The sequence below is a fragment of the Suncus etruscus genome, chromosome 4, assembly GCF_024139225.1.
Source record: "Suncus etruscus isolate mSunEtr1 chromosome 4, mSunEtr1.pri.cur, whole genome shotgun sequence".
Lineage (NCBI taxonomy): Eukaryota > Metazoa > Chordata > Mammalia > Eulipotyphla > Soricidae > Suncus > Suncus etruscus.
In genome coordinates, this window is record NC_064851.1 from 127,430,137 (window position 1) to 127,442,099 (window position 11,963).

At 45.3% G+C, this 11,963-nt stretch overlaps 1 protein-coding gene across 1 annotated transcript in view; it reads right to left on the minus strand.

Annotated features, from left to right (window-relative positions):
* Positions 1–11,205, minus strand: part of LONRF1 (LON peptidase N-terminal domain and ring finger 1) — a 38,586-nt gene extending 27,381 nt beyond the window's left edge. The window contains exon 1 of the mRNA XM_049772430.1: positions 10,434–11,205. Within this exon, the coding sequence (XP_049628387.1) occupies positions 10,434–11,124 (691 nt within the window). The 5' untranslated portion in view covers positions 11,125–11,205. The remainder of the gene's footprint in view (positions 1–10,433) is intronic.
* Positions 11,206–11,963: the final 758 nt, after the last annotated feature.

Below are 11,963 nucleotides of genomic sequence, written 5' to 3' on the forward strand. Positions count from 1 at the left end.
AAATAGAGAACCAAGGTACAAAGGTTTATGACACTAGTCATAGTATTTGTCTTATATAACAAACCTTAATTTTTTTACTCTAATTTACAAATCTTCACAATTATACACACATGGAGTTCTCATGGCAAAAGGCTAATTAAAGACTTTACTAAAAGTAGACAAGAGGTCCTGATTCTGGAGGAAATGGACTGAAAAAAGTCAGCATTTATAAGAGGTCAAAAATTTAACCTGTCATTAGCTAGCATGAATGTTATTAGACTGTTCCACAGCAGCATTACATTAAAGTATTTCTAAAAGAAAAAAACTCATGTTGATAATCTTGCTATCCACTACATCTCCACGTATTAAAACATATTAGAACCCAATGGCATTAAGAATTGCATACACTTAGCGAGGTCACCTATAATCAATTACTAAAGTAATACTGCATCTAAGAACTAACAAGAAACTAATTTTCAGTACTTCTGTAACATTAATTTGACTCTTCTGTTAATTATCTTAGAAGTTTTAAAATTAATGTTTATAAAATATCCATTTTGAGGTCAGTACATGTAAAACCTTGTTTACAGACACACACATACACAAAACCCCTCAACAGCATCCCAATTTAGTTTAGTTTTTAAATGGCATTTTTCCTGTAGGTGATTTAACAATTGGGTGGGCCTGTTATCAACTGCTGTATTTGTGAATTGAAATTATACTGCTCCATAATTAATAAAATTAATATCCATTAATTAATAAAATTAGCATTTCATAAAATATTTATTTCTTCCCAAATAAAAAGCATGACAAGAAATTATCCTTTTTGTCTTCTATTCTAAAGCAATGTATCATATTTCTGAACACAGAGAAATTAAAAGCTCTATAAAAATTACTCAAATAAGAATAGTCCTACCACAAAGTAGGTGTTCATACAAGTTATTCTATCCCTGCTTGAAGGAAATTACAATCTAATTTGAAATGTTTATTTACGGGGCCGGAGAGATAGCATGGAGGTAAGGTGTTTGCCTTTCATGCAGAAGGATGGTGGTTCGAATCCCAGGATCCCTGTGCCTGCTAGAGGCGATTTCTGAGCATAGAGCCAGAAGTGGCCACTGAGCACTGCCGGGTATAACCCATAAACCAAAAACAAACAAAAAAAATGTTTATTTACTGTGATATGGCATCACATAATCCTCATATGACAAGCACACAAGAAAACTACAAAATGGAGAGCAGTATTGTGGAACAGTCAATAGTAGTAAATGCATCACGTCAAAACCCTGAAGCTGTAAAGGTCCAAAAGACAGCACATTAAAGTCTATGACTTTCATCCTGCCACCTTCAGTTTGACCCTCAGCCTGAGCATCACCTAGTGTGGACCACACCTCAGCAACATCACATCCTAGAACCCTTGCACTGAGATATTGAATTACCAAATGGAGCCAGGAAGATCCACTCCCAACAGCAACAAAAAACAACAACAAAAACAACAAAGCAAAAACAAAAGCTTAAGCTATAATAGCTTGTAGCTCTGAACGTTGGTATGCACCCCTACTCTCTACCCACAGTTGGGGGTTTCCAGGAGCATCCATGACAGTCAGTGTCCCTCTGGCTCCAGTACTTTCCCATCAGGTATCTCCAATCTATTTTTCTCTTGCATACCTTTACTGGGCTTTCTCACTGTTTCCAATTTTGTCTTTTACAAATTCTCACAGCATGACACATGATGCAGTGTCTTTTCAGAACCACTGAGTATCATGACTGAGGATTAGTGCTCAGGTACCTCCTGAGCTCAAATACCATCTAATACAGTCTGTCTTAGGCTACCCTTATAATGGGTGAGAAAATTCAGTCAATCTATACCAAATGTTTCCATTGCTACTGAAGTAAAAAGACTTTCATCCCCTTCCTTCTCAACAAAGAAACTATCAAATTATCAAGACTCCCTCAATGAGGGAGGGAACCTTAAATGTTAATATAGGGGCCCAAGTGATAGTATAGCAAGTAAGGCACTTCCCTTGCATGCAATTGACCTGTGTTCTATCACCAGTACATATGGTATTCCAAGCTTTGCCAGGAATGCACCGAGTGCAGAGCCAGTAACAACCTAAGCACACTACCAGGAATGGCCCAAAACAAAACAAAGCCAAAAAAGTTTGTGTATGTTAGGGTAAGAAGTATATACCCTGAAAAGAGGTAAGGGTCATAATTTAAAATCTCTGCTCCCCAATTACCTTTACATTATATTTGCTTTGAGAACTTGAGATGTTAATGAAATACTTTTTTTGGAATAGCAATATTAGGAAGGAAAAAACAACTACAGGTGATTTCAAAATCCCAACACGTTTTGTAAAAACACAAGTCGTGTCATTTTTAGTTTTTGGGTCTGTGCTATTTCTCCTGACTCTGTTGGGAGACCTTATAGGGTGCTGAGGACAGAATCCAGGCTGACCACATTCACAGCAAGGGGCCAAACCCACTATGCTATCCCTTCAGTCCAGCATCCCACTTTTATAATCCAATTATTTGTGTTTGTTTTTGGGCCACATCTGGCAGCACTCAGGGCTTACTCCTGGCTCCGCACTCAGAATTCATTCCTAGCAGGCTCAGGGAACCATATAGGATCCCAATTGAATCCAAGTCCATCCCAGGTCAGCAGCATGCAAAGCAAATGCTTACTGCTGGGCTATCACTCTGGCCCAATCCAAATTTTTAATGCTAAAATAAAATTCTAAAAATAAAATCAGGGATAGTGTTCAGGTACCAGCACACATGTGTCTATCTGCTCTCCTACAATACATGATCCTTACACAGTATGGCTGACTGAGGTGCTGGTGATCCCCAGCACCAGAGAAGCACCAAATTATCAGGCCCTCACAACCATGCCCAGTAGTGCTCCCCAGTTCCCTAGTACTCCAGACTATGTCCTTTAATTTAATATGGGGTAGGAAGAGACTAAATGAATCAAATTTTCAATAATCAGAAGCACACAGAATGCCTACTCATAACACAATCATTCTTAAAAAGGTAACAGTGAAAAAGAAAGCAATCAGCTGTAGCCACCGTTGTCTTAGGTTTGAAGAATCAACAGTGTCCACTCTATACCTAATATTCCTTGAGGTAGGAATCAGTCACTACCCTTCTATCAGTCAGGTGAGTCACTGTGCCTAATCAATGACTGTGACAGGGAATCAAGGTGTTGAAAACGATACCAGATGTGATCTGGGATATGGTACTCGGACTGATTTAACTCCAATTTCAAGACTTTAATCCATTATCAGTCCTGATTTATTTGTTCTGTTTGTTGTGTTTGCAGGACACACCTAACTGGAGGGCTGGGGGGGGGGGGGTGCCAAAGATTGAACCCAGGTCTAATGCAAATTCAGATTCATCGAATTTCTATCTGCCTGATGTACTCCCACCCAAGCACTGCAAGCTTCCTGACTGAAAGAGTATTGACTGAGTGACACCACTACAATACCAAAGTAGGTTCTTAAATTTATCAATTATTGGGGGTGGTGGGAGGGGTGGTCACACCTAGCAATGCTCCAGAATCATTCCTGGCTCACATTCAAATATCACACCACTCCTGGAGGTGCTCAGGGAACAAACCACAGCTGACAGACCTTACCAGCTGTACTATCTCTCCAGCCCACTTAACATTCTCAATTCTGCCTCCATTTCTTAAGTCTCCCCTTTCAGTTATTAGACCTAGCACAGACACCCAAATTTCTTCAATGCTACTTACATAAGCTTACTAATTCACTCCCTGCCTTCAGTTTTCACCTACCAATATTCTCACCACCTACAGATAAAAACAAGTGTTTCATGTAATATACCATTCTTTCATGCTTGGCCCCTATTTCCTATTCATAATCAGTTCTCCACCTGAAGACCCAATAATACTTAAATTGAACCAACCATTCTAGTTGGCACAGCTTCCCTTTGCTCAAACTCCCTCCTGTTCCACCATTCCACCTCCCTCCTCATCTCGGCAACTTTTTCTCATCCAACAAGACTCAACTCACCATTCTCAACATCTTTCCCTTGGATCTACATCTACTCATCATACCCTGAAGGATCAAGATCAGAGCTTTAAAATAATACTACTACCTGGGTTCAATTTATAGCTTATGTTCAATTTATGGCTAAAAACTTCCTGGCTTCAATTTATGGCTACTAATCTCCCTATGACCTGGAGCCAATAAGACAATACCTCTGCTCTGTGCCTCAGTTTGCTCAGCTATCATAACAAGATTCTTTTTATTTCTTCAACTACTATTTATTATATACTGTTAAATGACTGATGGCCTTTCTAACATCCCTATATGGGTCAAGCACCATCCACGCTTGTTTAATAGTTTAATAGTTTAAAGTAACTTGCTCAAGATCAAACAACTAGTAAATGAAGAACTCAAGATTCTACCTCAGAAAAGTTGGCCTCTGAGATTTTACTGTTCAGCTCTAACAGGGTTATTGGAAATTAAGTTAACTTAAGAAAAGTACTTATTTCAGGAATGAGAAAATGTTAAATATTGAATCTTAAGTGTGAGCACTATTTAAATGTGAAAATACAGCCAGTCAGTGCGTTTGGAGCAGTTACTTTTGAAATCTATTTCTGAGCTCCTTTATTTCCTGTTTTTTTCTGTCCTCAAATCGTAGCTTTGACAAACGTTTGCTGAACTAGAGGAAATTCATTAAGATCCGGCTCTGCATGCGCCTCAACTCATGCTCCTGTTTTCTCTTTCTTTAGTGTCATAGATTGTTTAATCGAAAGAAAACTATACACATCACACTAGTTTTGAGCTGTCCAAAGTCAATCAATGCTTGAGGAGCAAGCATTTGCCAGAACTGTGTTTCCTATCTTGTGGGCCAAAGAGACAGTACAATGGGTAAGGTGCTTTAGCTGAGTTTGATCTCCAGCACCACAAGGTACAAAAACATCTCAAGTAGTGATCCTTGAATATAGAGCCAGAAACAAGCCCTGAGTACAAGGTATGGCCCCAAATTCTTCTTTCCAATGCCTCCACCAAATTGATACACTGAGCTAGCTCTAGAATTTCAAAATACCAATTTTTTTTTATTACTTCAAGTTTAAAACATGCTAGTGATTAGGACTGTCATGAGAACAAGATAATGCATTAACAGCACACTGTCTGACATACAAACTCAAAATATACTTATTGCTATTGATAATAATATAACAAAATATCTTATCAGCTAATGTGTTAAAAAACTAACTTTACACTAGAAGTAGTGTCCATGAATTTCTCACTTCATTTCTAACTTGGCTACTTATCTTCAGTCACTTGAGGAAAGCATGTGGGAGTGGCTCAAACCTGTAGGAACCCCACATCAGACAACATCTACCAGAGCTGTGAGTCACTAAGCTCATGTAGCTGATTTGATGGCTTCCATGCCAGGCCTCTGGACAACTAAGCATCACTGGGTAGGCCCCCCAAAATTAAAAATTCTTGTTGGTCTTTCCCCCTGGTTTTTGGGCCACACTGGGCAATGCTCAGGTTTTATTTCTGCCTCTGAACTTGCAGGCTCATGGACCACATGGGATGCCAAGGATAGAACCTGGGTCAATTTGGTGCAATATAAGCTCCCTACCCACTGTTTCATAGATCCGGCCCCAATTCTTGTTAGTTAACCTGTTTAGTAAGAGTACTAATTCTAGCCCTCCTATGTCACACGATCTTTGTAAAGGAGATAGGGATATATATATATATATATATATATATATATATATATATATATATATATATATATATATATATGTATGTATGTATATATATGTATGTATATATATATATTGTTACAATAATGGAAGTGAAAGCATGTACTTTGTGAAGTGTAAAATAAGACAGACATCAATGTTTACTTTCTACACACTCCTTTGTAGAATAATCTATTAATAATAAGATTCGCAACTCTTCACATCAATCTGGTTGAGCTGAACATACTAAAAACCCTACTCCCATTTTTCTGAAATGTTTCGGTATTCACATATAATTTGAGTACTCTTTTTAATGAAAACTTTGCAGTCATACTTCTTTTTATTTATTTAGCATGTGCTAAAATGTTACTAACTTGAGGCTAGAATCCAGATTTAACCTATTTTTGGTAATACATATTATCAATGCAGTAGAAAGTAAAGAGCAGAACTTTAGAAAGGACCAGAGCAATAGTACTGCAGGTAGAGCACATGCTTTGCATATGACCAACCTGGGTTCCATCCCCTGCATCATATATGGTACCCCAAGCATCACCATGAGTGATTCCTAAATGCATAGCCAGGAGTAACCCCTGAATATCACCAGGTGTAGCCCAACCAATAAACAAAAATAACCTCCAAAACCCAAAACTTTAATTGTAAGGTTTAGATGATCTAGAAGTTAGTATCAAATCATCTGAAAGTCAATACCAAAAATACAATGGATTTTAATCGCCTAATAATTACTGAGCATTCATCCTGTACCACTCAAAGCACTTTACATGTTTTGATTAATATAATTCTCACAACAGCACTAGGAGCTTGTTATTATCGGGCTCTACTTTTGAGGCATGTACTTTTACTTTTTAGGCAAAAGAACCAAACAGAATATAGGGTTGCAGCGGGATTCATGTTTAGTGAACACATGTGTTTAGTTCTTTAGTTGCAATCATGCCCAGCTTTAACGTTAGGTCACATAGCATCTCTCGCTCCAATTTTATTATTTACTATCAAATGTAAAACCAGCTCCCTTCATTTTACTTCTGAAGATAAGTGTATTCCACAGAATTCTTCACAAAAACCAAATGATATAATACATGTAGAAATCCCTGATAACAATCAAGACTATATAATTAAAACCAAGAATTTTCTTCTCCTACTAAGTATTTAAACAAAATGGTCTGCCCTTCTAACGTTTATTTTTTAAACCAGTTCAAACTATAAATAATATTGCTTGTATTGTTTTGTTTTCTTTTTTGAGGAGAGCTAAGTGTATATGAGGAGACAAGGCTGTGTAAAAACTTATTGAATATAAAAGGGAAATGTCATAGCAAAGTAGGATCATTTCAACAGACTCAGGTATAAGATTCAATACAGAAAAGACTTTTACATAATACCTCTAAATACTAAAAAGACAAAGTTATGAAACATCTGAAAGTTAATACCAAAAGATCAATGGATTAAATGTTATCTAAATATATTTCAATTCAACAGAAACTTATGTAATCTCAATGGGAAACTTCTGGCTTTGGCAAAGGTTTCCAAGCTTTCCTTTCTTGTTGACAGGGATAAATTTGGATGTGTGTGGGCTAACTGTAGACAAGATCTATTTTTCTAGCTAATAGTATTTACTTGCTTCATTTTAAGAATCATGAAAAAAAGTTACAGGGAAGGTTTTTTCATGTCAACAAGAATGAAAGCATCACTGATAACTATAGTTGTACAATTATATAAATACATTTCAAATGCCGAGCCAACTCTCAGAAAGTTAATGGCTAACTATAGATTTGAGTGTACTAGTTATTTTATTCATGCATCTAAATTGATATACATATATTGGTACTTGGATAACTATACTTTTATTAGTCCTAAGGTTTGCCCCTCCTGCTTGACAGTAAAAATTAAGAGAATTAAAAAGAATTATTAGACACAGTTTCCAGTATGGGATTAATAAAATTAAAGACCTAAAAATAAGGGGAAACAGATTAATGAACCGGAAATCAGCAGACTTGGATTGCTGACCTGCAAAAGCTAATTAAGTAGACGAATTCCTATGTGCTATCTATGCAAACTGAAAAGAGAAAACCTACTTGAAGCCTTTTTCCACCAAAGAAAATAAAAATCATAGTACAAGGATTTGCCTTGAAAGTGGCTGAATCCAAGTTCAATTTCTGACACCTACATGGTACCCAGTATGACCAGAAAAATTCAAAACCATACAGAAAATAAAATCTTCAACCTAGAGATTAAGAATCATTCTTAATCAGAAAATTATGGCCATTGGGCTGGAAAGAAGGCAAGAGGTAAGGCACTTGCCTTGCCTTGGACCTTTAATGTTGGCACTACATTGGTCTCCTGAACAGTACCCAAGAATAAACCCTGAGCATAGGTTGTGCCTAGCCCTTCCTCTCCCCACACACAAGATTAACTAACAGTCATAAAATATCAAACTAGACTCCAATGAGCAAATGCACTCACTGATCTTCCACAGATTACAACCTGAATTCTTATGAAAGTACAATTTGAGGTCAAGTAACTGAATCAGCAGTAATTAATCTCATTGAAGCCACTTAGAAGTTTCATCCTTTATTTCAACCTCGTAACTAAAAAAACTTCCTTGAAAATCTTCAGTGCATGAGTGAGAGAAGCAAAACTGACTCACTTCTCCAACCTTTAGAACCTGAGGTCTCTGAGCCTTGTTGTCTCTGTGAATAAGTCATTTCACTGCCCTACCTTGACGACGGGTTTAGAATTAGGTCGTAGCTAAGTTACTAGCCACAGCCAAGTCTAGCTTCCCTGCTGTACTCAAAACACCCAGGCAGAGTTGTACCCGAATTTTTTTATATCCAAGTTTTCTTTTGTTCCGGACTATTCAGGTCCATTTTATAACTGCCTCCTCCACACACTTGATCCTGAAAGAATACGGGGGGGGGGGGGTATAGGGGTGGAATGCCAGGTTTATGATTTCAACCCTGCATCTATTAAATAACAATAGTCACTAGATGGAAATGACTAAGCACTTAGGATGAAAGAGCACCAGGAGACTTTGTTACTAAGATGATAAATTTACTTAACACCTAACATCAGCTTCTATTTTAGACCTTTCCTTGATTCTTCTCAAGTATTATTCCATGGCAACAAACTCATCTAGAGACACAGGTCTTCTTTATCAGGGGCCGCTACTGACATTTGGAGCCTGATAAGAGTCTGTGTGGGCGACGGTCCTGTGCCTTGGATGATGTTCAGCAGCTTCCCTGGCCTCTCCCCCCAAGATGTACTAGCACCACCCACACCCACGCGGGCGACAACCGACTCAAGTCTCTGTCTCCAGATAATGTTCCAGACAGGCGGGAGGACAATAAAACACCCCAGTTTAGAAAGGCAGACAGACTTAAAAAAAAAAACAACAACAAAAAAAAAAAAAACACTAGCTTTTCATTCTTTATCCCTGAGTTGGGCAAAGTTGCTGGCTGCTCCTCCTTGAAATGCATCTTTAAAAAAAGCATGAATCTTCGGACAAAAGTGTTATTTATTCTGGGTAGAAGAGACCCAAATGCCTGCTTGGGTGGGTGGGGAGAGAGGAAGGAGTGTGCCAAGCAAGGAAGACAAAAGCACCCCCCCCCACCCCACAACGGCAGGTCCCGCGGTGGGTGGGGTGGACCAAGAAAGAAACTTCCCATCCCATCCGGATGCCCAAAGCGCCTTCCTTCCCATCTTCCACTGAAACTCGGGGTGTTTAAAAGTGAGCGCCCAAGCGCAGATGGGGAGCAGGCTCGGAAAGCAGCAGGTTGAACCACCCCATGGCAGGCAGGCGAGGTAGGCGACTTGGGCACAATGGGTCGGTTCAGAGTCTAACATCCCTGGGGCATCTCTGAGCCCGGACAGCAGCAGCAGCAGCAGCAGCAGCGGGGGGGGGGGGCACAAGCAACTGGGCCGCCGGCGGGGGTTTCTCTCGGGGTGCGGGTGCAAGCGCTGGGCTCCTGCCACGCCCACCGGACGTCACCCGTTACACAACGCCCCTCCACCCCCCCACCCCCCGCTTATGCAATTCCAAAAAAACCAGCCCACAGCTCCGATCACCCGCCCCGGTGACTTTTACTTGAGGGGGGCTAGTCGCCTTAGCAAGCCTCAACCTCGGCTTGCAAGCGGGGAGATCCTAACCCCTCCTAGGGTAGGAGTTTCCCCGCACCCTCACCCACCCGGTCCCGAGGAAGTGTAGGGGGGCCCTTTCCCGGAAAGAGGAAGCGGTGAGCGAGTGAGCTGAGTGGCCGTCCCAACACCCAACACACCGTGTACCCAACCATCCCGGGGTGCACTCGGCCTGCCTGAGACCCAGCCCGGGGTCACCCGCCCCCGCGCGGCTGGGGCCTAAGTAAAAGCAGAGGGAGGGAGGGAACCCCGCAACCGGGGCGCCCGCCCCTCCTGTTCTCCTTCCCTCCCTCCCTCCTCCCTCCCCGCGTCGTGTCGTGTCGCGTCACCGGCGGCTCCGGCTCCAAGGGCGATCCCCATTGTGACCGAAGCACCCCGGGGCGCCGCCCCCCTCCCACACCCTACGGGGGGACCCCCGAAACCTGCCCCCGCCCAAACGCCGGGCCCGGCAAGGGAGGGAGGAAAGGAAGGAAGGAAGGCAGGCAGGAAGGGGGTGCCGAAGCGAGCGGCGGGGAGCCGGCCGGGGGGAAGCCAGGGGCGGGGGCCCGATCCCCGTCCGTCCGTCCGTCCGTCCCTCCGTCACCTGCTCGCAGCGCCTCGCCGGCGGCGGCCAGGGCCTCCCGGTAGCGCCCCAGCTGCAGCAGCTCCCCGAGCCGGCCGGCGGCCCGCGCGCGCTCGCGCCGGCCCGGGAACCACTTCTCGGCCAGGTGGCTGAGCACCACGCTGGTGCGGAAGCGCGGCGCGGCCGAGGCGGCGGCGGCGGCGGCGGCCCCGGCGAGAGGCGGCGGCAGGCGGGCCCGGCACAGGCGGCAGCGCGCGCGGAGCTGCCTCCGCAGGCAGCGGCGGCAGTAGCTGTGCCCGCAGGCCACGGTCACCGGCTCGCTCAGGAAGCCGCGGCAGCCCGAGCAGCTGAGCAGCCCGCCGCCGCCGCCGCCGCCGCCGCCCGCGCGCTCCCCGGCCGGCGCCCAGCAGCCCAGCCCGCGGCGGAGCCGGTAGCGCAGCACCAGGCAGTCCACCAGGGCGCCCAGGCGCTCCCGCGGCCTCGCCCCCGGGGCCCCGCGGCGCAGCGCCGCCGCGTACGCCTCCAGCGCTCCCCGCAGGTGGCCGCCCAGCGCCAGCAGCTCGCCGCGGCGGAGCAGCAGCTCCCCGCGCTCCGCATCGCCGCCGCCGCCGCCCACTCCCCACAGCCCGCTCCGGCTGCGCGGCCGCGGGGCCATCTCCGGGCTCCCTCTCTCCGGAGAGCTCCGCGCCCTCGCCACGGCCGGAGAGAACATGGCCCGCCGCCGCCGCCGCCGCCGCCGCCTCTGCCGCTGCCGCCCGCCGCCACGGTCCCGGAGCGGAGCCTCCTCCGGGGCGCGCGGCTCCGCACGCGGCCCGCGAGCAGGGGGGCGTGGCGCGCGGACACGGCGGGGGGGGGCGACACGGCGCGCGCCCGGGAAGCCCCGAGGGGCGGGGCTTGGTGGGCGGGGCGGGGCTTAGAGCGGACCGGCCAGCTCGGGACTCTCCCCCAGTAGCCCCCGAAGCAGCTGGGTCCCCGCCCCTTGCCGCTTCGAAGCCCCTCCTGGCGAGGTTGGGGGAAAGGGGAGACAGAGACAGAGACAGAGACAGAGAGACTGAGAGACAGAGACAAAGAGAAGAGACAGAGAAAGAGGACACACACACACAGAAACACACACACACACGCCCAGTCAGATGATACCCCAGCGGGCATCTAATTGGCTTCTCCAAGCAGGGCCTGGCTTGCTAAGGAACAAAGCCCGAAAGAGATCGGCCCGCTTGGAGCTCCCCCGCACCCCAGAACTTTGCCCGTCCTGCATGCACACCCCACCTTCTGGGGCATGGGGGTCTCTTTGCTAAACCCCAGCCTGAAGCACGCCGCAGCCCGGCGCGTCGTACGACCTTCGGGAACTTGCAAGTCTCCGCTCCACTTCGCTCTACGAACCGGCCAGGCTGAATGGGGGACCCGCCCCCTCTCCGCCCCATGGAACCTGCCGCCCTGGAGTGATTTAAGGCGATCGGGAGGGGTGGAGTGCGGTGGGGGCTCGGCTGCGTTTTATTTTCACTTCGACCCACCCAAATCACCAGATGACTTGCTTAGGAGAAGCCAGCCGAA